This window comes from Macaca fascicularis, chromosome 10 (assembly GCF_037993035.2).
Source record: "Macaca fascicularis isolate 582-1 chromosome 10, T2T-MFA8v1.1".
NCBI lineage: Eukaryota > Metazoa > Chordata > Mammalia > Primates > Cercopithecidae > Macaca > Macaca fascicularis.
In genome coordinates, this window is record NC_088384.1 from 1,118,620 (window position 1) to 1,145,306 (window position 26,687).

A 26,687-nucleotide genomic window follows, 5' to 3' on the forward strand; every position below is an offset into this window, starting at 1 on the left:
TTCACTGGGGCCTTGCTTGATTCCCCCCAGGCCTCAGGGCTGGTCTAGGGGCCGGCACAGCTGGAGAGGAAGCTGCCATCCCTCCCCAGGGGGTGCAGAAGCTGGCATCACGGAGACTTGGGGGGTGAAAGGGTGGGTGGTCATTTGCCCTCAGGAGGCTGTTGCAAGTCCAGAGGACACTTGAGGTGGACGGCAGCTTCTGGTTAGACCCTCTGAGCTGAAGGGATGGAGGCCAGACCCAGGAGAGGGTACAGCAGGCGCCCAGGGGAATGCGGGTCGACCACATCTGGCCCTCTTCAGGCAGCAGGCGGCACCTGGCAGAGGGAGGGGGCAGTGCCCGTGGGGGATAGACCCTGTTCTTGGGAATTCTGGGGTCTCAAAGGGCCCCGGTCCTTCCCTTTTTGGTGTCACTGTGGCCCCTCACTGCTCTTCCCATTCAAACCTGAGTCCCACCCGGCCCAGGGCTTCGCCTGCTGAGCTGCTGTGTCCTTGCCTATGGCGAGGCCTGGCCAGGGGTGTGGGAGCAGAAGGTGGGGAGGGGTGTAGGTGCTGCCAAGGCCCAGAGAACATCTGAGAGTGGCACCTGGTGACCTGGCCAGAGGGGTGGTGGGGGACAGGGGACCCAGCAAGAGGCCCTTCTCAGGTGGGAGGTGAGCAGGTGGGGGTGAGGGGAGGGTTCTGGTGATCACTGCAGAGGTGGGGCCTGGTGCTGGCAGGTGGGGGGGGGCCAAGACCCTCCCCTGGGGGGACGTTGAAGCCAAGGACAGCGTTGGACCCTGTCAGGCCCAGCATGATGCCACCACCTCCCCCACCAAACAGGTGGTGCTGGGACACCGGGGGGGCGGGGGAGACGTGGTCGGGCTCACTTGAGCCACTGAAACCAGCCAGGTCTTCCCTCAGGCCAGGCAGATGGAGCCTGACCAAAGTTCCTGGCACCTGGGAAACCCACAGGTCAGAGTAAGGGGAGAAGGGACCCTGCCCTCCCTATTCCACGTTTGTGGGGGGAGAGAACAAATGCCAGGCACAGGGCAGGGGTGAGAACAAGGCAGTGTGTGTAGCTGGGGCGGAGCCGGCTCTGGGGAGCTGAGCAGGTCCTCGCCAACCGTGGTGGAAGCAGACCCTTGAGTCATTTTTCAGATGAGCCCCCGGCAGGGGTTCCCACTCAGTGAGGCAAGGTGGGGCCCAGGCTTCCGGGAGGGGGAGGGGGAGGGGAGCTGGCACAAAAGCAAGGCCTGGGGTTGGTGTGTTTGAGCGTCAGGTGAAATGGCCCCCCCATCCCCCAAACAGGAAAAAGCTCAGTGTTTGCTCAGAGATAGAGACCTGCTGTTGTGACGTGGCCTGTTCCACCTCCACCCATTACACGGGGATGATCCTGGGGGATGGGGGGCCACAAAAGAGACGCAGGAGGAGACACTCCCACCCTGGCCGGACTGGGGCTTTGGGGCCAGAAGGTTCACAATACGCGGTTTGTCCGAACGTCACGGCTTTTATTGGGAGTTGGGGGTTTTGGGTGCCCTGTCAGGTGATCAGAACATTAAAAATGGACTCAACGTAAAATAATCTTCTGGACCCTTCTAGGACATGGCCATGACCAGTAGTGCTAGAAACCAGTCTTCAAGCCCCCAGTGCCAAGCCATGGCCCCACTTGCACACCTGTGGTCTCCCCTGCCAGGCACCCTATGCTGGGCACAGGGACATCCCTGCCAGGCCGAGAGCCTTGTGATTTTAAGGCAGTCAAATCTCACAGCCTGGTTCAGTGCCAGCTCCAAGGGTTACTGGGCAGCTGCAAGGGTCTGAGGCCCTTATGCATTCCTGTGAGTCGGGTGTCCCCAACCCAGGCCCTTGACTCTGCCCTGAGCTTGCAGCTGGATACAAAGTGCAAAAAAGCTTGGCTCCTTCTGTATTCTTTAAAAAAGTCTCTAAAAACAGCCTCCAAGTCCACGCCCTTCCTGGCCCATCAGGTCCTGGTGGCATCTCAGGGTCCTGCCCCCACCCCCACCCCGGCTCCTGCAGGCAGACCTTATTGCTGTGCTCCGGGCCTGGGGGCGGCTGAGGTGCCCCTCTGTCCTCCAGCAGGGCACGAGTGACCTGAGAGGCCCACTCAGGCAGAAGAGACGCAAGCTGGGCTGTCCAACTGGTTTCAACTGCCAGCTTTACCAATGCAGCATTTATTTTAAAATTAAATTAAATTAAAAAAAAAAAAAGATTGCATCACCAGGTAGTTTTCTCGATTAAGGATGCAGCCTGACCAGGGCGGGCCGTGGCCGGGCGGCAGCAGCATCACACTGGGCCATTTAAGGCAGCTCCTTCCGGCGGGGCATCTCTCTTCCTGCAGGAATGGGGTGGGGTTGGAGCCGTGCGGGCTGCGGGCCCTGTCCGCACCCCCTACCCCCACATTCAACCTGCTCACCCGTCCTTTGTCACTGTCCCCAGGGTGGCCACCATGGCTGGGGCTGTTGTGACTGCCATGATGGGCCCTAGGGGGACCGCCACGGCCACTGCAGAAGAGACTGCTGGGCTGGGTATGGCGGGGCCAGCCTTGCTCAGTGCTGTGGTGATGGCCACAGCAGCCTCGGGGGGCGGAGCCATGGCTGGGGCAGCGGTCACTTCCTTTGGCGCGGGGCAGGCAGGGTCTAACAGCCGGCTGTTGGCACACACGGCCCTGTGTGGCAGACACGGGTTCCGGTTACGGGCACCCCCACCCTCAGTGCCACTCCACCTCATGCCAAAGGACCAGCTGGACAAAAAGGTCCAGGTGGCCTGGAGCACCATCTTTGGCCCCTCCCACTCCTGCCCTCTGTGGGGTGGCCCAGGTTGTGCCCAGCTAGGCAGCTCTGCGGCCCCGAGTTCCAAGTACTGGGACAAGTTGCCTGTCCACGGATGACCTCAAACCTCCTTCCAGGCAGCGCTCAGATCCTGTGCTGAGCCTTACACTGGGCAGTGTGGGGAAACCGCCGGAGGGATGGGAGGGGAAAGAGGATCCTGCTGGGCATCTAAGGGGCTTGCTCTGGAGGGAGTCAGGCACCCCAAGGCCCAGCCTGGCCACGAGCAGCAGATGAGCCCTCTGGCCTCCTGCAGGGCGAGGACACTGAGTGTCTGACCCAGCGAGGGGCGCTCAGGCCGGGCGGGGGTGCAAGGAGCTCACCTGCAGGCTGGGCCGCCAGGACAGTGCAGGCACAGCTCTAAGTGTCAAGTTTTATGCAGACAGCCCCGTGGAAAAAAGCAACTTACTTTGCACAATGATATTCCCCACTTTTCAGAACAAAGCTTTTTACGGGTTGTTTAGGAAAAGTGGGTAAAGGTTTGTTTTGGTTGACAGAGTCTCTGACGCCCAGGCCGGAGTGCAATGGTGTGATCTCGGCTCACTGGTTCAAGCGATTCTCCTGCCTCAGCCTTCCGAGTAGCTGGGACTACAGGCGCCCGCCACCACGCCCGGCTAATTTTTGTATTTTTAGTAGAGACGGGTTTCACCATATTGGCCAGACTGGTCTGGAACTCCTGACCTCGTGATCCACCTGCCCCGGCCTCCTAAAGTGCTGGGATTACAGGCGTGAGCTACTGTGCCTGGCTGGGTAAAGACTGTTAAGAATTTCAGTGACTAGGCTGAGTGCAGTCACTGCTCAGCGCAACAGCGCAAGACTCCATCTCAAAAACAAAAACACAAACAAATAATTATTTTCAGTGACTAAACTTTTAAGAAGGAATGAAGCCCACGCAGGAACTCTGTATGACTTTCAACCTGAGGGGCTCTGGCCTGGGCTTCCCAGTGACTTTGGCATCGGGACATCCACTGCTGTGGCGTTGGCCCCGTTTCCTGTGCTGTGCCCCCCACTTGCTGCAGATGCCCTGAGGACAGGGTGGCCAAACAAGGGGAGAAGCTGTGAGCACAGACGGGGCCTGCCGGTCAACAGGGCGGGGAGACCAGCCCGGCGCTGAGCTTGCAGCTTGGCTGGGGGAGATGCCTGGAGCCCCAGTACCACACAGACCTTCCAGGACTGCTGGGGGTCAGCGAGCAGGACCCTCTGAGGTGTCAGACCTGCTCCACATGTGAGGGGAGGGCAGCACAGGGGAGACGCATGCAGGCTGAGGCCCTTCACAACCACGGAGCCAGGAGGGACTGGGATGTACCACCAGGCGACAGGCACCTCGTCCCCTCCTAGAGGAATCCAGTCCAAGGACTTCCCCACTGTTGCCTGGACCTACTGGGAGCTCAGGCCCCAGGGCCTTTGCACAGCTGTACCCTTGCCGGGTGCACCCTCGTCCCCCCGTCAAGCCCAGTCCTACCCTCCCCCTTAGGTTTACCTGGCCCTGGCATCTACCCCATCTGTCCTGCCCTCCTGCTAATCTCCCACCCCCTGACCCCAGAGGCCAGAGAGGTATCTGTTCACTGAAGAATGCCAGGGACCTTCTTCCTGTGGAGGGATGGATGGGGTTCAGCTTGCTGGAGGGGCCGGCCAGACGCCAGCCTCCTCACAGGGAGTGCCTCCCTCTCCACTCTCTCCCCAGGAATGGCTCTTGGGGGCTCAAGGGAGCCTGGGCCTCTGACCACCTGCAAGCTGCCTCCAACTCTCAGGGTCTGGACCCCCCAAATGCAGTCCTGAGGCCCCCACCCCCATTCTACTGTCCTGCTTCTGAGGCGTCTGGGAATCACAGGCCTCCCGTGGAAGGGGAGCAGCGGGCGAGGTCTGTGTGAGCTCCACAGATGCCCGCTCGCCTGCCAGACTTAAATTCTGTGCCCCTCCCTGACCACCAGGGTACCCAGATCCCAGGTGGCTCAGCCAGGCCCAGAGCCCCAAGAGCTGGGCTGTTCTCTCCAACCGGGATCTGGGGTAGGGGCTGCTCCCCCACGTCCCTGGAGGACTGTCTGGGACACCCAGGCCCTGTCTTCTTGTCTTAACCACTCACAACGGAGAACACAGATGTTCTGTCCGAGAAACGAGCCCCACCCTCCTCCCATCCGGCTCCACTTAATGTGCAGCATCACCCTGAGCATCACCCCCCGAGCCAGCCTCTGAGGGCCACAGGCACCACCACCCCGAGCCAGCCTCTGAGGGCCACAGGGCCATGGGGGAAGCAGTGTGGGGAAGACCTCTGGCCTGGCCTCGGCCTGCTCTGGGGGGAGCTGAGACCTGGGGACGGCCTGGAAGCCGCACCCTTTGCACTTGGGCAGGCCCGCCCCACTCCCCACGCCCCACACACCTGCCGACAGCCTCCTCTGTCCTGGCCCCTGTGGGCCGCGGGGGGGCCTCCCGGCCAGGACTCCTGCTCACGGCATCCACGGCACTCGCTGCCTTCTGGTAGTCCTCGCTGTCGGAGCCCCCAGAGGAGCTGCTGTCAGAGGCCAGCAGGGGGGCCTTCCTGGTGACACATACGTTCCAGGCACATGGAGAAGCTGGGCTGACTGCAAAGGAGGAGGCCTGTGCTGTCCAGTGAGGCAGGAGGGGCCACAGGGCACGGCCACCCTGGCCATAGGGCCCCCATACATGTGGCCTCTCACATGCGCCTGTTGCCTGCACACGTGTGCCTGAGAGCCGCATGATGAGGCAGACAGGCTCACGCACCTGCCATGGGGTCTCCACACAAGCAACCCTGTTGCCTCCCCCATGATACAGGGCAACACGCCTTGGTCTCACAGGAGGACACAGAGGCTCAGGGAGGGGCCCACTCCGCCTCATATGGTCCTGCCACAGCTCCTTCAAGCACCTGGGACACCAGTGTTGGCAGCCAGCTGTCACTCTCCTGGAGCTCTCAGCCTTATCTGGGGCAGCTTCTGAGCCTGACGAGGGGGCTGGGGGCCAGGGGCTCTGATCAGGCCCCAGAACGGCTTCCTGCCAGCACCCCACCCACATACATCTCAATACTGGGGTCCCGGGGCTGCTCGCCGGAACCCGGGGTGCAGGCCTGGGCTGTGCCACCTACTCAGACCGGACTCAGGGCCAGCCCGATGGCCTTGCTGCCTCCCCCTGGGGGCCTCCCCATCCGCACGTGGCTGCTCCAGTCCCACTGCTGTATCAAACCCCAACGTCACCAGAGGCCCAGCAGCATGCGGGGCCCTGGCCACCACCTCCCACTGCCCCCAAGGAGGGCGGCCAGCTGGCCTCAGGCCTTAAACTGGGCAAGGCTGGGCCTCTGCAGGAGCCTGGGTGCTGCCTGCACTACTCCTACTCACAGGCTTTCTCAGGGCCTTGGCTCCGGCTGCCCTCAGCGCGGCTGCGTTCTGTGTCCACTGGAGAGCTGCACCTGGGCCCTGACTCGGAGCTGCAGGCAAGCACGAGGACAGGGTCAGTCCCGGGGGACGGGCGCCTCCTGACCCTGACGGGCACTTCCTGGCACGGCCCCCTCCTGCCAGCGCATTTGTTACCAGCAGAAGGGCTGGAAGTCGGTGAACTTGGCCCAGCCTTTCTCCTCTGGAGCTGAGGTGCCAGCTGCCCACACGCTGGCACCCACGTCCCTCACCACTCCTGGGGCTGTGGGTGTCGAGTTCACTGGCTCATCAAACACTGCCGTCCACATGGCGCCTGCTGGGGGAGACACGGGTCAGGTGTGGGCAGGCCTGCCTGGGGTGCTGCAGGCAAAGGGAAGGCAGCACCCCCACCCCAGGGGCCCCACAGAGGTTGACAGGAACATGGAGCTGATCCAGGAGGGAGGGCTGGGCAGTGCGCATCAGCCTCTCAGAGAGCAACGGGGCAGCTTGAGGGTCCTGACAAGCTGCCAACACCCATGGGGCATGTGACCCGAGGCTCAGGGAGGCGCCTGAGGGGCCCCAGGCCTCCAGCAGGGCTGAACTGACCGTGGAGGTGACACCACTGCCCTGCCCTAGCCAGGAACGCAACCGACAGAGACGGCAGCTCACCGAGCACCACTGGCCCCTCCCTGGCCTCGAGGATGGGGTGCCTCCCTCCTATCTGGGATGTTCGTGCTTCCCTAGGGTGTCACCCTTGCTCCGTCAGCCTCAGCTAAGAGCTCAGCACCTCCTAACAGAGATTCCTGTCCCCCCGCAAAGTCCTGAGTGCCACACAGATTCCGGTCCCCCCTGCCCAAAGTCCTGAGTGCCGCACAGATTCCTGTCCCCCCGCCCACAGTCCTGAGTGCCGCACAGATTCCTGTCCCCCCGCCCACAGTCCTGAGTGCCGCACAGATTCCTGTCCCCCCGCCCACGGTCCTGAGTGCCGCACAGATTCCTGTCCCCCCCGCCCACAGTCCTGAGTGCCTCAGTGCTACCTCCAGGGCAGGGGTAAGGAGAGGGGTCTTATCAGCCATGCGGCCTGTGACCAGCTCCTGCCACAGACGTAGGCTGTGAGGGTGGCGGCCGGCCTGAGCTGCTGTGCTGGGGAGGGCGTCAGGCCCGTGCCCAATTTTGTGGGGGCCGGGTGGACGATGAAGACTAGGTGGACACCACCCACCAGCCTTGGCAACGTGGCTGAGTGACCACAATCAAGAGGCAGGGCCAGGAGACCACCTTGTGCCGGGCACAGGGCAGCACAGACCCCTACTCAGGATGGCTGGGAAAGAGCTGGGGATGCAGGCTCCGGGCCACAGTGAGCCCCAAATGAAGCTTCCACAACACCCAGGCCAGGGTACCATGTCCTGTCCCCAACACCCACAGCCCCGGCCCCCAGCGCCACCTTCTGAGTCACCCTCCACAGTGGGGGCTTCCTTCTTCCCAGGGGCCAGGGGGGCACCTGCCCCAGGTGCATCTCCGTGTGCTTCTGAGCTCGCCTTCCCGTCCTGGCCTCCGCGCTCTGGGCCATTCTTTGAGCAGCTGTCTGAAGCATGGGGGGCTCCAAACCTGGGGGAGACTCAGAGTCAGATGCCTGGTGGCCCAGGATGGACGCCTAACGTTAAGGGTTAGTGACGGCCCCAGGCTCGGGGCTGAGAGTGAGCACAGATCATCTCGAGAGAGGAGCAGGAGTGGCTCTAGGCCTCAGCTCCGGGCTCCTCAGGGTCACCCGCTGCGTTGGGCCCCAGAACTTGCAGGACAGGTGAGCCTGCTCTGCGAGTCAGAGTTAACAAGCAGCAGGGCGTCGGGGCGTCTGACGGGTGTTCTGGTGGCTGCACCTCCTCGGCAGAGGCTCTGGGGGATGGGCGGGCCCCGCACCTGGCTCTGGCCATCACCCGGGTGGCACAGCGAGTGTCACTGTCCTCCCAGATGTCCTCGTCCTCATCGTCATCAAAGGGCTGGATGCGGTCGCTGCAGCAGGCCTCAAACAGAGCTGCGCTGGGCTGCCGAGTAAAACGCCAAGGTCAGTTTCCAGAGGGTCTGGGGGAGACAGGAGGTGCTCTCCCCAAAGGGCTCCCAGAGGGGCTTAGTTCAGGATGTGGGAGCCCCGGGCTGGAGGGCAGGATGGGGAGGGGCAAGGAAAGCGACTGTTCCGAGCTCCACAGAGGGGCCTCCCCCAGCCCCACCACACAGGCCCACGGCAGACCACAGGCCCATGGCAGACCGAGCCATGGGCGCGGCCTGAGCTGCCTGGGAAAAGGGTGCCCGCACAGTGCCACACAGCCCCGCACAGTGCCACACAGCCCCGCACAGTGCCACACAGCCCCGCTGGCTCACACTGTCCTCGTCAGCGTCGATGTTGAAGTTAATCTCTGCAATCCTGTCAAACGGGGCACTGCAAGAGCAAGGAGGGTGGTCTCAGCGCTCCTGCCCCCTCACTGCTCATCTGGGGCCGCAGTTCTTCTCCCCTGGTGCTCACTAGGGACATCAGGCCGCACTCCTGGCAAGGCCTCAGGGAGCTGCCACCGTGGGACCCCAGCATCGAGGACGGGCGTCCAAGCAGACTCACTTGATGTTGTCGTCCTGGTCTGCAAACTCCTCATCATTGAAGCCAAACTGATCCACGAAGCTGGCTGCCATCTGCTGGATCTGGTAGTCAGAGAAGGCCTGGGAGGGAGGGAGGCAGGGACACCAGTCATGGAGCAGCCTCAGGCCTGGAGGCTGTTCTTTGGAACCACAGGCTCTCTAGTTGTTCAGGAGCTTCTCCTCCAGCAAAAGCCGGCAGTAAACTCTGACCGTTCAGGGCTCACGATTCTACCGAAACTCAGGCTGCGCGCCCGCTGCGGTCACATCTGAGATACGCCCCATATTCTGACTTTGGAGTCCATCTGCTGTGTTCTCAGCGCTCTCATCAAGGTGGAGTGACTTTGGGGTTCTCCCCTCAGACCCACCCCGCCCCATACGTGCTCGGAGACGAGCCCCCTCTCCCCTTTGCTAGTGAGATGCCATCAGACTCGTCTGGAGGACCAAGCGCAGCGCACACAGGTGCCGGCCACGCCCTCACCTGCTGAAGGGACAGCTCGTTAGGGAAAGCACCCTCAATGTCCTCGTCCTCACTCGAGGAGTGAAGGTGGTGAGTGCTCACCTAAAACACAGGCCAGATGGGGTGGGCGTGTGAGCCAGCCCAGCGCCCCAGATCCCACCCAGCCCAGCGCCCAGGACCCTGCCCAGCCCAGGGCTCCCAGACCCCGCCCAGCACGTCACTCGTCAGATCTCTGGGCCCCAGAGGCCGTGTTGTGTAAGGTGCCCAGGTGAGGCCAAGGCCCCGTGACAGCCCAACCTCCATGTGCAGGGGGCAGGTTGTGGGTCTCAGGCAAAAGGAGCCCTCTGCCAATAAGCTACAGCTCCTGGAGTGGGAGGGAAGGGAACTGAGGCCAACACCGGCTCTGCACAGAGGTCCTCAGAGACCCAGTCCTGGTGTGGCACAGGACAGGGTCTCTGTTATGGACACCAGCCCAGAGGACACACTGCACACTTGCGGGCTACGCAGGGGCGCCGCGTGCAACAGGAGCAGGCAGGTGTGCGGCCCTTGTGCCTCCCTTGGCCTCTGCCTCAGGGCAAAGGCAGGAGCGTCGGACGGCGTCCCAGCACCGTGCACATGCCAAGGGGGCAGCCTCGAGCCTCCTCACCAGGTCCACAGTGTTCCTGCGGTTCGTCTCCGTCAGTGTCTCCTCCACGAAGCTCTCCCAGCGGCCACGGCAATCCGCAGGGAGCCCTGCAAGGGAAGTGCTGCCTGGTGAGCCCTGGGAGACCCCGTGCAGATGGCGCAAGGCACCCAGGAGCTACAGCAGGTGCATCGTGGGTCCAGGAGGATGGGGCGCTGCTACCGCGGTCAGTCCGTCTGAGGGCCTGAAGCACGGGCTTTGCTGGATGGGAAGGAGGCAGCACAGCCGCGTGTCTGGAGGGACCTGGGGCCACACTGAGATTGAGGTGCAGCAACTGTGGGCAGGGTGGTGGGTACATCTGCTCCTACCGAGACCCCAATGGGCATCCGAGTTCCAAGTCTGTTGGTGCGGAAGCCCATGGTGAGGAACTCCCAGAAATGAGAAGCCGCGGAACAGAATCTAAGAAAGCAGCCAGCCTCCTCCTCCCCGCCCCACGCCGGCCTCCTCCTCCCCGCCCCACGCCGGCCTCCTCCTCCCCGCCCCACGCCGGCCTCCTCCTCCCGGCCCCACGCCGGCCTCCTCCTCCCGGCCCCACGCCGGCCTCCTCCTCCCGGCCCCACGCCGGCCTCCTCCTCCCCGCCCCACGCCGGCCTCCTCCTCCCGGCCCCACGCCGGCCTCCTCCTCCCGGCCCCACGCCGGCCTCCTCCTCCCGGCCCCACGCCGGCCTCCTCCTCCCGGCCTCACAGGCCCAAACTCAGCAGCAGCCCACAGGCCGGGGCACGTGTCCTGTCTGTTTTTCCGGGGAGGTCAGAGCCCTGGAAGGACTCACATCTGGAGATCGTGTGGGATGACCCAAGGGCTTCCTGCTTGCCCCTCGCCTCCCTAAACTGCCTCTGCCCCGGGGAGCCGTCCCTGGCCTCGACTTCTACCCATGTGCTTTGCCCTCCAGGATGTGGGGAAGCTCCTCCTGCCCTTTTATTATTTATGACGGCAGCCGGTGGGCCTGACCTCGCCAGGGCCTAATGGAGCCCAACCCAGGAGACCCCTCACTATGGTCCTGGGGTGCAGGGAGGACTATCCAGAGCTTCTTCACCTTACACAGGTATAGGGAGGAGGGGCCACAGCTGGGCCCGCCTCTGCCACACATGTGCTGTGCCTGTGCCCATCTAACCCACTGTGTTTTTTTTGTTTTTTGTTTTTTTTTTTTTGAGACGGAGTCTCGCTTTGTCGCCCAGGCTGGAGTGCAGTGGCCAGATCTCAGCTCACTGCAAGCTCCGCCTCCCGGGTTTACGCCTTTCTCCTGCCTCAGCCTCCCAAGTAGCTGGGACTACAGGCGCCCGCCACCTCGCCCGGCTAGTTTTTTGTATTTTTAGTAGAGACGGGGTTTCACTGTGTTAGCCAGGATGGTCTCGATCTCCTGACCTCATGATCCGCCCGTCTCGGCCTCCCAAAGTGCTGGGATTACAGGCTTGAGCCACCGCGCCCGGCCCCCACTGTGTTCTTAAGAGACAGGCTGCTACCTGCTCCCCTGAGAATTGTGCTAGGAAGTCTCACACCTGAGTGAGAATGAGACTCTCCAATCACCTGAGTGCAGAGCACACGGCCAGGACAGCCCAGCCAGGCAGGGCTCCATCAGATGCAAGGAGCCTGGCGGTGCTAATGGCTTCTGAGCACCAGCTCCGGAGTCACCAACTGCCCCGGCAGGACTGTCTCTTGTGCCACATGCTGACGCCTGGCAGGGTCTCCACAGTCCGCCCAACAGAACTGACACATGAGACCCAGGCCCCCCGAGGAGATATCTGATGTGTGAAGTGAGAGCACAGAGGTGGCGGCGGGGTCTCTCACTGTCAGTGCAGTCAGCACCTGCTGACGGGCAGAGGGCAGCCTCAGGCGGCAGCTCCTTTGGGGCCCCGGTGCCCATGACCAGCAGGATGACCGGGTTGGGGGCTCACCTCGGATGACCTCGCTGATGTGCGTCTGCACAGGGCCCCGCTCCAGGTTCTGTACCACCGCGTTGGCGATCCGCGTGAGGTGGCCCATGTTCCCACGTCTCATGCCACCCGCTGCCCTGAAAGCAACAGGCACCATCAGGGCGGCCTCCTAGTCCTGACCTTGCCAGACCCACGACCCAGAGAACCAAGTGGCAGAGGCCTCCAGGTTCACTTCCAGAGCAAGTGCGTGGCCTCTGCCCAGCGCTCGCGCCCCTGGCCCTGCCTCCAGGACACTTCTGTTTGAGCAGCACCTGCCACATGCAGAGGCTCACCCCAACCTCACCACCAAAAGTGCCCGAGACAGACGAGGAGACAGACACTGCTCTCACCCCATTTTACAGACAGGGAAATGGAGGCAGAAAGGCCGTGGCATGGCCTAAGCCCCGCTGGTGGCAGCAGTGGCACAGGAGGTGAGCGCACCCTGTCAGCTACAAAGCTCAGGCTCAGCACCCTGCAGGGAGGGGCGGGCAGGACCTCCATGCTGTGCAGCCCAGCTCAGCCTCTGCTTCCCCACAGCTGCACTCAGACCCCTCCCAGCTTCCGTGAGTCCCTCCTCACATCGCCCAGAGCCAGAAAGCTCCCAGCAGGACAACCAATGGGTGGAGATGGCTCTGGGCCCAGGACAATAAGCAAGACATGTGTTCTGACCAGAGGGAGCACCCATTAAGCAGCAGACACGGAAAGACCAAAATAATGTGTCCCCGTGTGTGAGTGCTGACGGAGGGCCTGAGTTCTTGGGGAAGATCAGGAATGGACAGGGGACCCGCAAGAGTTTGGCAAAGCCTAGGCAAACCAGGTTGGGCGGGGGCCAGAGCAGGTGCCTGGTGGGGACGGGACCGCTTCCTGTCAGCTCCCCGTGTCCCCTCCCCAAGTAGTATTTGCAGCTGTCCACCCAGTAGGAGGGCCCCTTGCACGGCAGCCCCAGAGTGTGGGGCCGCATCGCACACCCGACACTCCGCCCGATCCTGCAGTCCTGCACGCAGTGCCGCCAGGGCTTGAGTGAGGTGCGTCTCTGCATCCCTGACTGGCCAGGCTGGGTCCCTCCATGTCCGAGTGGCTCTTACTGTGTGTGGTCATTGGCTTCCCAGGCCTCCAGGATCCTCTGCACCAGGCAGCACTTCTGGAACAGCTGGTGGGTGGGGTGGGGGGCAGAGTGAGTCAGGGTCTGAAGGAGGCATGCACCCCTCCACCCATCCCTGGACTGGGCAGGGCTGGCTGGCGGCCACCACGTCTGTGTGGACTTTGCAGGCCCTTAACTGCTGCACACGCACAGCCTCAGCCTCCGTGGTCCTCACCAAACACCAGAGGAGGGTGCTATTCAGCAGCTCATACTGCTGAGCGCCCTGAAGATGAAGCCTGAGAAAAGGACCCTCTCCCTTCTCCTCTGACTCCTGGAATTGCCCCCTGACCCTTGCCTTCCCCTGGGCCTTCTCCCCGTCTCTCAATTGCCCCCGACTTCGGTCACTCTCCTACCCTCTTCCTCCGTGTCCAGAGGGAACAATAGGGCTGTTTGTCCTCAGCACTTTCTCTCACCTCCAGGCCCTGACACAGATCACTTCTTGTACCTGAGATGTTTTTCCTGGGCTCCACCTCACACTACGATATACCCGTGGCCCTGCTATCTGGGTGATGGTCCCTGGTTGGCCTGCAGATCCCTCAACACCCTCTCCCCACCATGCGGTTCCCATCACTGACACTGCTGGCCCCTGGGCATTTATTCCTCATCACTGACACTGCTGCCCCCTGGGCATTTATTCTCCGGGCCTCCAGCTGGAGGCCAGACTGGACTCATCTTATCCAGTGCTAACCCCTGCCAGGCCTGCACATAGAAGGCACCAGTGCCCTGCTGAAAGCAGGTGGCAATGAGACCTGCAAGCCCCACTCAAACCCAAAGCCCACTGTCTCCGAGCCTCTGACCGACACCTGGGGACCCTTTTCCAAGCCCTGCCCCCATGTCAGCTGCACAGCAAGGTCTGGCACACGTCAGCGCTGACGTGGACGCGGTCTGAGTGGGGCGCAGCTGGCGCTGATAAGCTGGATGCTGCTTGGACTCACGTGGGTCACCATTGTGTTGTCAGGGAGGCTGGCAGGAGGCTGGGGGGTCTCCAGGCTCCGGTTCCCGTTCTCATGCAGAGGCTCCGCCCTGCTCTCGGACCCGCTGGCTTCTGTCCTATCCTCGCGGGCAGCGTGGGAGAGAATAGCGGCTATGCAGAGTTCCACTTGGAAGTGCAGAAAGTTATTCCAGGTGTACTTAAAGAACAAGTCCTGGGTAAAGAGGACAGAAGACAGTTCTTAGGTCGGTTTTCTCCTGCCGGCTACACCACAAAGGGGAGGGAAACCCTTCCTAAAGGTGGCGTCCTAACTCCTCACGAGTAGTCTCTGGGCAGCCAGGAAGGAGTTTTAGGCGTTTTCCTGAGGCTCATCTCTCTGTTAAGGAGCTTCTTCAAATTCAAATAGCCACGGGCACTTCCGTCTCCTGCCTGTGGTAGCCACGGGCACGTCTGTCTCCTGACTGTGGGTGTCCATCGGTCTCTGCTCCGATCTGAGTCATCACCTTCTTTCTACTTTCTGCGGGTTTATTCTTTTTTTTTTTTTTTTTTTTGAGATGGAGTCTTGCTCTATTCCCAGGCTGGAGTGCAGTGGCGCGATCTCGGCTCACTGCAACCCCTGCCTCCTGGGTTCAAGTGATTCTCCTGGCTCAGCCTCCCGAGTAGCTGGGATTACAGGTGCCCGCCACCATGTCCAGCTAATTTTTCTATTTTTAGTAGAGACAGGGTTTTGCCATGTTGGTCAGGCTGGTCTTGAACTTCCAACCTCAGGTGATTTGCCCGCCTCAGCCTCCCAAAGTGCTGGGATGACAGGCGTGAGCTTCTTTTGTCCTTAAGTTGGAAGCTTAACTCATTAATTTGCAGCCTTTCTTCTTTTCCAGTCTGTCTTTAAAGGCTACATTTCCCCGTATACAATCAACTTTAACTACATTCTACACATTTTGCTGAGTAGTATTTTTATTCTTCTTCAGTTCTAAGTATGTGAAAAGTTCCTTTATGATTCTGCCTTTCTTGTGAGTTACCGGAAGTGTGTTAGACTCTCGAGCACATGAGGATTCCACCCAGGATGGGCAGGCGTGTGCACATCGTCCACCACACAAACATGAGACTGGGAGGGGCATATCCAGACACCCCTTAAGGGAGCCCAGACCTAAGCAGCATGGGCTGAAGCCCAGAGGAGGCTCTGGCCACCTAGGCACTCCCCTGGGGACAGAGGTGGCAGAGCGAGGACAGCTGCTGTCTCTCACCTCCCATGTAGCCCCTTCCAGACGAGGACAGAGAGGGGGACATAGGTCTGACCCACTCACCCCCCACTGTTGCCTCTTACATTCCAGGGGCCACGGCAGCCTGTGTCCCAGACCCTCTTCCGCCTCCATGGAGGAGGAGGAGGACTGTGTGGGGAGGGGAATGGGGGGAGGTATATATTCCACACCAGGATTCGAGCTTGAGCCCCTGGTTCCACACAGTGGGGTTGGAGCTAGAGAAAGGCGGGAGGCTCATTTGCTTCATGTTCTTCTCCACAGGAACACGCTCCTAAATCTCAGCTTCACCTTCTCTGCCCACGTGACCTTGAGCAACTCTGGAGAAGGCTTGACTGTGTTACCTCATCTATAACATGGGGTCAGACCTACCTCTCAAGAAAGAAAAGCCCAGACAAGATGACTTTGCTGGGAAGTTCTACCGAACATTTATTTTGCTGCCGCTTGTTTTTCATGTCCTGGCGATGAGTTCTACCACACGTTTAAAGAAGAACTAACACCAATCCTTCTCAAACTCTTCAAACACACTGAAGAGGAGAGAACATTTTCTAATTCATTCTGTGAGGACAGCATTACCCCGATGCCAAAGCCAGACAAGGACACTACAAGAAAAGAAAACTACAAACCAATATTCCGTATGAACATGGATGCAAAATACCAGCAAACCAAACTTAGCATCTTATCAAAAGAATTACAGGCCGGGCGCGGTGGCTCAAGCCTGTAATCCCAGCACTTCCGGAGGCCGAGACGGGCGGATCACGAGATCAGGAGATCGAGACCAGCCTGGCCAATATGGTGAAACCCTGTCTCTACTAAAAAATACAAAAAACTAGCCGGGCGAGGTGGCGGGCGCCTGTAGTCCCAGCTACTCCGGAGGCTGAGGCAGGAGAACGGTGTAAACCTGGGAGGCGGAGCTTGCAGTGGGCCGAGATCCGGCCACTGCTCTCCAGCCTGGGCGACAATGAGACTCCGTCTCAAAAACAAAACAAAACAAACAAACAAACAAAAAATTATATACCAGGATAAAGTGGGATTTGCTCCTCAAATGCAAAGATGGATCCACATATGAATATCAATCGATATACGACATTAACAGGGTAAAGGACAGAAGCCAAATGATATCTCAACTCATACAAACAAAATCTGATAAAATTCCACATACGGCCGGGTGCGGTGGCTCACGCCTGTAATCCCAGCACTTTGGGAAGCTGAGGAGGGTGGATCACCTGAGGTGAGGAGTTCAAGACCAGCCTGGCCAACGTGGTGACACCCGTCTTTACTGAAAATACAAAAATTAGCCGGGCGTAGTGGTGGGCACCTGTAATCTCAGCTACTCAGGAGGCTGAAGCAGGAGAATCGCTTGAGCCCAGGAGGCAGAGGCTGCAGTGAGCCGAGATCATGCCACCACACTCCAGCCTGGGCAACAGGAGTGAAACTCTGTCTCAAAAAAAAAAAAAAAAAAATCAACGTACTTTCTTGATCAAACACTCAAACTAGAAATAGAAGGAAACATCTTCAGTATGATAAAGGAATAGAAGGAAACATCTTCAGTATGATAAAGGAATAGAAGGAACCATCTTCAGTATGATAAAGGAATAGAAGGAACTATCTTCAGTATGATAAAGGCACCTATGAGAAGCTCACAGCTGACAACACATTCAATACTGAAGGACTGAAAACTTCTCTAAGATCAGGAGCAAGGCAAGGATGCCCCCTCTCACCGCTTCTATTCAATCTTCTCTTAGAAGTCTTAGCCAGAGCAATTAGGCAAGAAATAGAAAGAAAAGGCATCCAAATGGTAAAGGCAGAAGTAAAATTATCTTTGTTCCCAAATGACATGATTTTTTTTAGCAAGGGTTTTGCTCTGTTGTCCTGGCTGAAGTGCACACAGTGGCGTGATCTTGGCTCTGCAGCCCTGACCTCCCAGACTCAAGCGATCCTCCCTCTTCAGTCTCCTGAATAGCTGGGACTACAGATCTGTGCCACCACACCTGCCTAATTTTTATTACTATTCTGTAGAGACAAGGTCTCACTATGTTGCCCAGGCTGGTCTTAAACTCCTGGGTTCAAGCAATCCTCCCATCTAGGCCTCCCAAAGTGCTGGGATTACAGACGTGAGCCACCACACTCGGCCTGATATGATCTTACACACAGAAAATTCTAAATATTCCACATAAATTGCTAAAGATAATAAACAAATTCAGCAAAGTTCTAGGATACAAAATTGACACACAAAAAAGCAGTTGCATTTCCATACACTAGCACTGAATAATCCAAAAAGGAAGGTAAGAAAACAATTTTATATATGATAGCATCCAAAAGAATTAAGTCAAGGAGATAAAAGATTCGTATACTGCAAACTACAAAACACTGCTACAAGAATTTAAAGACCTAGGCCGGACACGGTAGCTCATGCCTGTAATCCCAGCACTTTGGGAGGCCGAGGCAGGTGGATCACAAGGTCAGGAGATCAAGACCATCCTGGCTAACACGGTGAAACCCCATCTCTACTAAAAATACAAAAAATTAGCCGGGCGTGGTGGGGGGCGCCTGTAGTCCCAGCTACTCGGGAGGCTGAGGCAAGAGCCTTGTTTGAACCCAGGAGGCGGAGGTTGCGATGAGTCGAGATTGCACCACTGCACTCCAGTCTGGGCAACAGAGTGAGATTCTGTCTCAAAAATATAAATAAATAAATAGGAAGACATCTGTGTTCATGGATTGAAGACTTAATATTGTTAAGAAGACAGTATTACCCAAAGTGATCTATGAATTCAATGCAATCCCTCCCAAAATCTCAACAGTATTTTTGCAAAAATCGAAAAACCCATCCCCAAATTCATACAGAATCTCAAGGGACGACTTTGAATAGCCAAAACAATCTTGAAAAAGAACAAAGTTGGAAAACTCACACTTATGACTTACTACAAAGCTACAGTCACCAAAATAGTGGGGCACTGGCATAAGGACAGACATATAAAACAACAAAATAGAACAGAGAGTCCAGAAAGAAACCACTGCACACACGGCCAGCTGTTTTTTGTTTGTTTGTTTTTTTGAGACGGAGTCTCACTCTGTTGCCCAAGCTGGATGGAGTGCAGTGACGCGATCTCAGCTCACTGCAAGCTCCACCGCCCGGGTTCATGCCATTCTCCTGCCTCAGCCTCCCGAGTAGCTGGGACTACAGGCGCCCATCACCACGTCTGGCTACTTTTTTTGTATTTTTAGTAGAGATGAGGTTTCATGGTAAACTACCATGTTACAGGATGGTTTCGATCGCCCGACCTCATGATCCACCTGCCTCAGCCTCCCAAAGTACTGGGATTACAGGCGTGAGCCACCGCGCCCGGCCAGCCAGCTGGTTTTTTAACAATTAGGCCAAGACCATTCATGGGAGAAAGGACAGTGTTTCTTTTTTTTTGAAACGGAATCTTACTCTGTCACCCAGGCTGGAGTGCAGTGGCGCAATCTCGGCTCACTGAAACCTCCGCCTCCCGGGTTCAAGTGATTCTCCTGCCTTAGCCTCCCAAGTAGTTGGGATTACAGGCGCCGCCACCACGCCTGGCTAATTTTTATATTTTTTGTAGAGACGGAGTTGTGCCATGTTGGCCAGACTGGTCACGAACTCCTGACCTCAGGTGATCTGCCTGCCTTGGCCTCCCAAAGTGCTGAGATTATAGGCGTGAGCCACCGTGCCTGGCCTAGGACCATCTTCAACAAGTGCTGGGAAAACTCGATAACCCCATGTAAAAGAATGAAGCTGGACCCTTATCTTACACCAGATACAAAAATTAATTCAAAATGGATCAAAGACCTAAACATCAGAAAGAAAACATAAAACTTTTCGAAGGAAGCACAGAAGAAAAGTTTCATGATACTGATTTGGAAATGACTTTTTTGGATATGACACCGAAAGCACAGGCAACAAAGAAAAAAAAGAAAATTGCATTTCACCAAAATTTAAAACTTGTGTGTCAAAGGAGTAAAGGCAGGGGGCTGGTGGCTCACGCCTATTAATTCCAGCACTCTGTAAGTCAGGAGTTCAAAAACAGCCTGATCAACACAGTGAGGCCCCATCTCCACAAAAAATATATAAATTAGCTGGATGTGGTGACGCACACCTGCAGTTCTAGCTACGCAGGAGGCTGAGGTGGGAGGATCACTTGAACCCAAGAGTTCAGGGTTACAGGGAGCTACGATCACTGTACCGCAAGACCCTATGTCTAAAAAATTTTTTTATGTAAAAAGATAACCCAAAGAAAATATTTGGGTATATCTGATAAAGGATTAATATCCAGGATATGTAAAGAACTTCTAAAACAAACAAACAAACAAAAAAAAACAACTCAATTCAAAAATGGTCAAAGGAAGGTTGAATAGACATTTCTCCAACAAAGCTATTCACATGGCCAACGAGCAGAAGATGTTCAACATCACTCATCACACGGAGACACCGTTCCACATGCACATCAGATGACGAGCATCAGCCACACGGAGACACCGCTCCACACGCACCACACGGAGACACCGCTCCACACGCACCACACGGAGACACCGCTCCACACGCACATCAGATGACGAGCATCAGCCACACGGACACACCATTTCACATCCACATCAGATGACCATCATGAGAAGGAAGACAAGTGTCGGCGGGATGAGGGTGAGGATGTGGAGAAAGGGGAGCCTTTGCTGACAGGAGGATAAAACGGTGCAGCCACTGTGGAAAGGTCTGGCCTCAAAAATTAACCATGGAACTGTCACATGACCTGGCCTCGTAGGTATTTATCCAAAAGAACTGAAAGGAAGGACTCAAACACGTATTTGCACACCCACATACACAGCAGCCTTATTCTCAACAGCCAAGGCTGGAAGCAACCCAGCTGTCCACCGATGGATGCACGGACAGAACGTGGGCCCCACACAGTAATTATTCAACCTTAAAAACGAAGGAAATTTGGACATACACTACAGTACTGAATGAGCTTTGGGCACATAATGCTAAGTGAAATCAGTCAGTCACAAAAAGAGAATACTTTACGATTCCACTCATAAACTGTACCTAGAATAGTCAAGTCAGAGACAAAGAGAAAGGTGCTTTGCCAGAGGCTGTGGAGAGGGAGAATGAATGGGGAGTTAGTGTTTAACAGAGAGAGAGTTTCTGTTTGGAAAAATGAAAAACTTCTAGATACGGATAATGGCAATGGCTGTACAAGATGGTGAATGCACTGAGTTACACACCTTAAAATAATTAAAACAGCCAAGTTCATGTTATGATATTTTACCACAGTAAATATAAAAGACAGGAAGAAAGTGGAAGAGAGAATTATTTTAAAGAGGGAGAAGGGACCGGGCACAGTGGCTCACGCCTGTAATCCCAGCACTTTGGGAGGCCAAGGCGGGTGGATCATGAGGTCAGGAGTTTGAGACCATCCTGGCTAACATGGTGAAACCCTGTCTCTACCAAAAATACAAAAACAATTAGCTGGGCGTGGTGGCGTGTGCCTGTAATCCCAGCTAGTCGGGAGGCTGAGGCAGGAAAATCTCTTGAACCCAGGAGGCAGAGATTGCAGTGAGCCAAGGTCGCGCCACTGCACTCCAGCCTGGCGGTAGAGCAAGACTGTGTCAAAAAAAAAAAAGAAGAGGGAAAAGGAAAGTAGGTCTTTTGTAATTGCTTCCCTGAAGCAGCCTGGGATCTCACAGCCAAAGCAGTGCCCCAGAACTTCTACATGCTGACAGAACTTCTGAGCCAGACAGCACTTCCAGCCCAGTTCTGAGACTGGCTCATCCTGGGACTAAGATTGCAGGGAGATTCCAGCAGAGCCCCAGAGCCAGGCAGAAGAGGGGAGGCTGTGTCTGCCAACAGGACCCACTAGGGCAGTGCCCCTCGCCCTCAGGGGAGCAGCCCTGTGCTCTCTGCAGAGGAGCCTGCTGCCCACAGCCAGGGCTGCTCACTGGCACTGCCCACCAGCACCGCCTGCCCTTTCCTCTCCCCAGACACCTGGAGCATCATGCAGGCCGTCTGCAGGATGGAGAAGCACTGCCCGCTGGCTTTGACAAAAACTGCCAGGTTGACCTTCTATTGTGGAAGACGGAAGCTTCTCTTTTAGCACATTTTATACTTAATAACCACCGTGTAAGTTCTACGTTGTTCAGTCAGAACATGACAAAGGAGGTAGACATGTCACTCCATTCCGTCAAACAGGGCTAGAAATCCGCCTTCTGCTTTCAGGGCAATTCTGCAGTAGACTTGTCACTTCCCGTGAGCCTGCAGCTGAGACACGCCTCACTGTTGCTCTGTGCCCCACCAGAGACCTGTGGTCCAGCCTTGGGACTGGCACCTCCCCTTGGCAGAGCTTTGTCCAAATGCTGGGGCCCCACTCTGCGGCTCCCGACAAGTCCACAGGCCAGGCCCGGCACGCTCACAGACACGCAGCGGGGCTGAGGGGCCCACTTACCAGCAGTAAGTCCATGGTGTTGAGCCGGCAGAGCTCCTGGTTGATGCTGGGTGTGTTTGTGTGCAGCAGTGCTGCCATGAGGCGGGCGCCATGCAGACGGGCATTCCCCAGGGGCTCCTCCAGCACACCAATGGTGGTCAGGATCGCTTTCTTCTGCAAACACAGAAGGTACCACCCAGTTAGGCCCTGTGAGCAATGAGGCCACTGCTGGAGTCTCTGGGCTCATGCCGGGACCCCGCCCAGGGCGGTGAGGTGCATGGCGGGGGTCCACGCCGGGACCCAGCCCAGGGCGGTGAGGTGCATGGCGGGGGTCCACGCCGGGACCCAGCCCAGGGCGGTGAGGTGCATGGCGGGGGTCCACGCCGGGACCCAGCCCAGGGCGGTGAGGTGCATGGCGGGGGTCCACGCCGGGACCCCGCCTAGGGCGGTGAGGTGCATGGCGGGGGTCCACGCCGGGACCCCGCCTAGGGTGGTGAGGTGCATGGCGGGGGTCCACGCCGGGACCCCGCCTAGGGTGGTGAGGTGCATGGCGGGGGTCCACGCTGGGACCCCGCCTAGGGTGGTGAGGTGCATGGTGGGGGTTCCTCAGGGAGGGCTGTCTGCCAGAAGAAATGAAGGGATCAGTGGGGTGAAGAGGCTGCTGCTCCCCTCAGGGCCTCAGAAGAGTGCTCCCAGGATGGCTCACGGGCACTCCAGTCTGAGCCTGTGGGGCCAGAGAGCCGTGCACCTCAGCGGGTGAGATGTCCAAGATGGGGCCAGCGGCACCAGTCTGAGGTCAGAGCCCTTGGCATGATGCCTCGCTGAGGATGCCCAGTGGGGCTGCCTCTGCGGACACAACCTCAGAACACCAAGTTAACAAGTGTCCCATGAACACACTTTGGGGAGACGGACGGAAATGCCTCCTCAGATGGGCCGCAGGTCTTTTCTGATCCCCTACACTCAGCATAATGCATCTGCCTTCTCTTCACTGAAGGCTCCAGGCTGACAAAACAGAATCCCAGCCCCCACAGGGCTCGCTAGGGGGGCAGGTGGATCTTACCAAGGTGGCGAGTGAGAGGAACTGAGCTGTAGGTCAGGAGGGCGCTACGCAGCGCGGGGTGGGGGGCGTTGTGTCTGGGGAGGGTGAGACGGGATGGGCAGTCGCCTGGCTGGCAGTCTGAGCCGGGAGGAGCCTTTGTGTGCTTCACCCTCCTCAACATGACCCACGCACTGCCCAGTGCTGCTGAGCGGGGCAAGGGGCCTCCCCTGCCACCCCCGGACCCCTCTCTCAGGAGCCCAGCATCCCTTAGCTAGGTGCCCCCAACTTGGAGGCCAGGCCTGTGGTGACCTCCAGGTCAGCTGCGGAGGCAGAGAAGAGCACTTGCAGATCTGGGAGAGCAGTCCTGAAAATGTGTTTTGGCACCTACCCGGTGCTTCTCAAGTGGGGGGGGGGGAACGGCTGTCTTAGAACACATTCACTCCACACTCTGCTTCCTATGGGACAGGCTGTGGGTTCCCCTCCCTGCAAATCAACCTCCCCTGCGAGGCCTCCAAAGGCACTCAGCAGTCGCCACGGCCATTTACCTTGGGGGGGTTGAGCAGGAGCTGGTGGAAGTCCTTCAGCCGAGGCTCGATGCCGTGTAGTACACTGCTGCTGACAGTGTATGACCTTTCCAGTCCCTGAGAAAAGGAGTCCACCAAGCCCTCTGTCCTGTGGATGAGGAAAGCAGATGGAGACCGGGGACACCAGGGCCCTGTCCAACCTCACCAGCAACTCAGTGCATCCTCTTCTTCCAGAAAGAGCCCTCTTTAACTTCCCAAAAATAAATCCTAGAGGAGTGCAGCTACCCAAGGTCTCCACACGTGATCTGGTGACTGGTACAGATAGAAGAAAAAGGCACTAAAGACCTTCAGGAAGATGACTGCTTGTGACATCCGAGAACATGGAGAAAGGGCAAGTGACACAGGACTCACTGCCCCCAGCACCGGTGGGGTGCTGCTCTGTCCTCCTGCTTTGAAAACCTTCACTGCTACCCCTGTATCTTTCACACTGTTCCTGTGTGGACCTTCTTTTTTTTACTTTTAGCCGGAGTCTCACTTGGTCACCCAGGCTGGAGTGCAATGATGCGATCTCAGTTCACTGCAACCTCCACCTCTTGGGTTCAAGTGATTCTCCTGCCTCAGCCTCCCGAGTAGCTGGGACTACAGGCATGGACCACCACAGGCATGGACCACCACACCCGGATAATTTTTGTATTTTTAGTAGAGACAGGATTTCGCCATGTTGGCCAGGCTGGTCTCAATCACCTGACCTCAGGTGATCGCCTGCCTTGCCTCCCAAAGTGCTGGGATTACAAGTGTGAGCCACCATGCCCAGCCCCTGTGGTGTTTTCAAGGAAGTCTGAGATATTTATTTAAACACTCTTTCCAGTTGTAAAAATAATACATAATCATATATTTTTTAAAGTAATAAGCAAAAGAATTTCAAAAATCAGAGAGCGAGGTGCAGTGGCTCACACCTATAATCCCAGCACTTTGCAAGGGACAGGCGGGAGGATGGCTTGAGCTCAGGACTCTGAGGCCGCACTGAGATACGGTCGTGGCACCGCACTCCCACCTGGGGGACAGAGCAAGACACCGTCTGAAAATCAGCAGCAGCAGCAGCACAAGAATCAAAGAGAAACAGCTGGCTTCTCTCTGTTTTCCTGATTTTTACACAGTCCCCTCCATCACATGTAGGGTTGAGCCTGGGCCTCAGAAGTGGCTCAGCTTTCCTGGATTTATGAAGATTAAAATACCAATATTCCACTTGCCTAACTAGAGAAAAACGACAACATTTTCACACTATTTTTGGTTAATAAACAAATAAGTATTAGGTAGTACAAGAGAGACAGAGACAGTCCTAACAACCTCACTACCAAGGTTAAGTCAATTTCTTGTCATTTTCTTATTGTTCCCTTTTCTTTCACTTTCAAAAAGCACAGGCTATCAGTGTTGGGGGCTGAATTACGTTCTCCCCAGAATGCGGAAATAAGGGAGCTACAGTCACCTTGGGAGAGTTAGACATCGTCGCATGTGATGGAATGGAGACGACGGAAATGTCCTGGAGATACCAGGTTCCCGCTGGCACGTGGGGAACCTGAATCCACAGATGGGGTTCAAGGGCCAGGGGCAGGCCAGGAGGGGAAATGCCCAGAGAACACTGATACGGCCCTTTCGAGACATACACTATAGGATCTCCTGGGCATCTGGCAGGCCAACCACACCCCCGTCCCAATGCCTCCCTCACAGACTCTCCACTCGACTGTCTTTCCATTTGCGCCTGATGGGCGTCCTCCTCGGAGTTTCAACTGCTTGAAAGGCTTTGGCACTGCCCAGCCTTCTGTGACCTGAGGGCCTTCTAGGCCACACTGTGATCCAGAGAAACAGTTTCAAACACTTCCTGAAATTTCTACCTGGGGTCAGAGAAGGGTCTCCAGCACCTATATCCTCAAACCAATTCAACTTTCACCTGAACTCACTTCTGCTGCTGACTCCTCTGTCTCTGCCTATTCACTGTCGTGCCTCAACAGGCCTCCAACAGCTGCAACTGAGGATAGCGGTGTGGGGTCACAGCAAAGGAGCTCCTCCAAGCAAGCTCCACTCTCCTCTGCCACATATTGCCCCATGCTTGTGTCCACACTGGGACCCCCTCACTGCCTCATCCCAGGTGGTCTCTGCCAGATGCGGCCTCTCAGGGAAAACGTGCCTGACTGCGAGGCTCCACCCACCAGCCCCATGTGGGTCCCTTCTTGTGAGCCCTGAGGCACAGGGTGCATGTCTACGGCACTCGCCACTCTGCATCACCCTGGCTGTCCACACACTGGCCTCCTGTGCCAGATGGGAGCAATTAAAGGGAAGGGGCTGTGTCTCAGTTCTCTGACTCCTTGGGCCTGTGTTAGTGCACAGTGGGTACAGAAATGACACCTGATGAACGAGAAAGTGCAACGGAGGACAGTCGCCTGGGAACCAAGTGCTAATGCCACAGCCCCACCCTGTGAGGGCCAGTGTCTGCCTGGGAGATAAACACATGTATATATAACTGTGTGTCGCGGTGGAAACCCTGCCACACACACACACACACACACAGGAGCTGTGGAAACCCTGCCACACACACACACACACACACACACACAGGAGCTGTGGAAACCCTGCCACACACACACACACACACACACACAGAGGAGCTGTGGAAACCCTGCCCCACACACACACACACACACACACACAGGAGCTGTGGAAACCCTGCCACACACACACACACGCACACACATACAGGAGCTGTGGAAACCCTGCCACACACACACACGCACACACACACACAGGAGCTGTGGAAACCCTGCCACACACACACACACGCACACACAGGAGCTGTGGAAACCCTGCCACACACACACACGCACACACACACACAGGAGCTGTGGAAACCCTGCCACACACACACACACGCACACACAGGAGCTGTGGGGACTTGTCACAACAGTCCTCGGGGAAAACCTGCCAACCACACCTGCTCTACACATGTCGACACCTGCATCGCCAACTGGTCACGACGAGCAGCTTCAGGCTGGAGAGGAAGCACCAGTGATGATGAGGGTCCAAGGGGACTTGGCCGCAGCCATAAAGTCAAGCCTTCAACAAGGGAAATCTATCTGTGTTATTACTTGCATAATCAAAAATTAAAAACACAAATGACATAATCCAGACTGCTCATGTGGGCTGCCAGTCACTGAAGCACCAAGTTCAGCTCCATACGATTTCTCCTCATGAGACTCACCCAACCCGCCTGGTTTCCAGCAAGGTGAGTAACACCTGAGTCCCGCTAACGAGGCAACTCTCCGTCCGGTCTCCATCAAACATGTTCTTCAGAAGCTGCTCCACACAGTCCTGCCTGCTGGACACACACAGAGGTCACTGCCTGGCAGATCAGACACACACACAAGAGACACACACAGAGGTCACTGCCTGGCAGAGCAGACACACACACAAAGGATGCAAGGATGCTTCTTGCTCCCCGTGGAGGACCCCAG

At 57.2% G+C, this 26,687-nt stretch overlaps 1 protein-coding gene across 50 annotated transcripts in view; it reads right to left on the reverse strand.

Annotated features, from left to right (window-relative positions):
* Positions 1-1,466: 1,466 nt before the first annotated feature.
* The window catches only part of PPP6R2 (protein phosphatase 6 regulatory subunit 2), a 99,832-nt gene continuing 74,611 nt past the window's right edge, over positions 1,467-26,687 (reverse strand). For 9 of the 50 annotated variants that reach the window (XM_074003396.1, XM_074003385.1, XM_074003394.1 and 6 more), the window contains 16 exons: positions 26,435-26,548; positions 23,203-23,329; positions 21,640-21,792; positions 13,933-14,142; positions 12,942-13,006; positions 11,839-11,954; positions 9,910-9,995; positions 8,790-8,887; positions 8,558-8,615; positions 8,099-8,223; positions 7,626-7,789; positions 6,362-6,518; positions 6,170-6,258; positions 5,200-5,401; positions 2,411-2,662; positions 1,467-2,329 (listed from right to left, as the gene is read on the reverse strand). In XM_074003396.1, the coding sequence (XP_073859497.1) occupies positions 2,281-2,329; positions 2,411-2,662; positions 5,200-5,401; positions 6,170-6,258; positions 6,362-6,518; positions 7,626-7,789; positions 8,099-8,223; positions 8,558-8,615; positions 8,790-8,887; positions 9,910-9,995; positions 11,839-11,954; positions 12,942-13,006; positions 13,933-14,142; positions 21,640-21,792; positions 23,203-23,329; positions 26,435-26,548 (2,065 nt within the window). In that variant the 3' untranslated portion in view covers positions 1,467-2,280. Of the gene's footprint in view, positions 2,330-2,410; positions 2,663-5,199; positions 5,402-6,169; positions 6,259-6,361; positions 6,522-7,625; positions 7,790-8,098; positions 8,224-8,557; positions 8,616-8,789; positions 8,888-9,284; positions 9,366-9,909; positions 9,996-11,838; positions 11,955-12,941; positions 13,007-13,932; positions 14,143-21,639; positions 21,793-23,202; positions 23,330-26,434; positions 26,552-26,687 lie in introns of all 50 variants that reach the window. The other 41 variants (XM_074003388.1, XM_074003379.1, XM_074003387.1 and 38 more) reach the window with 13 other exon arrangements.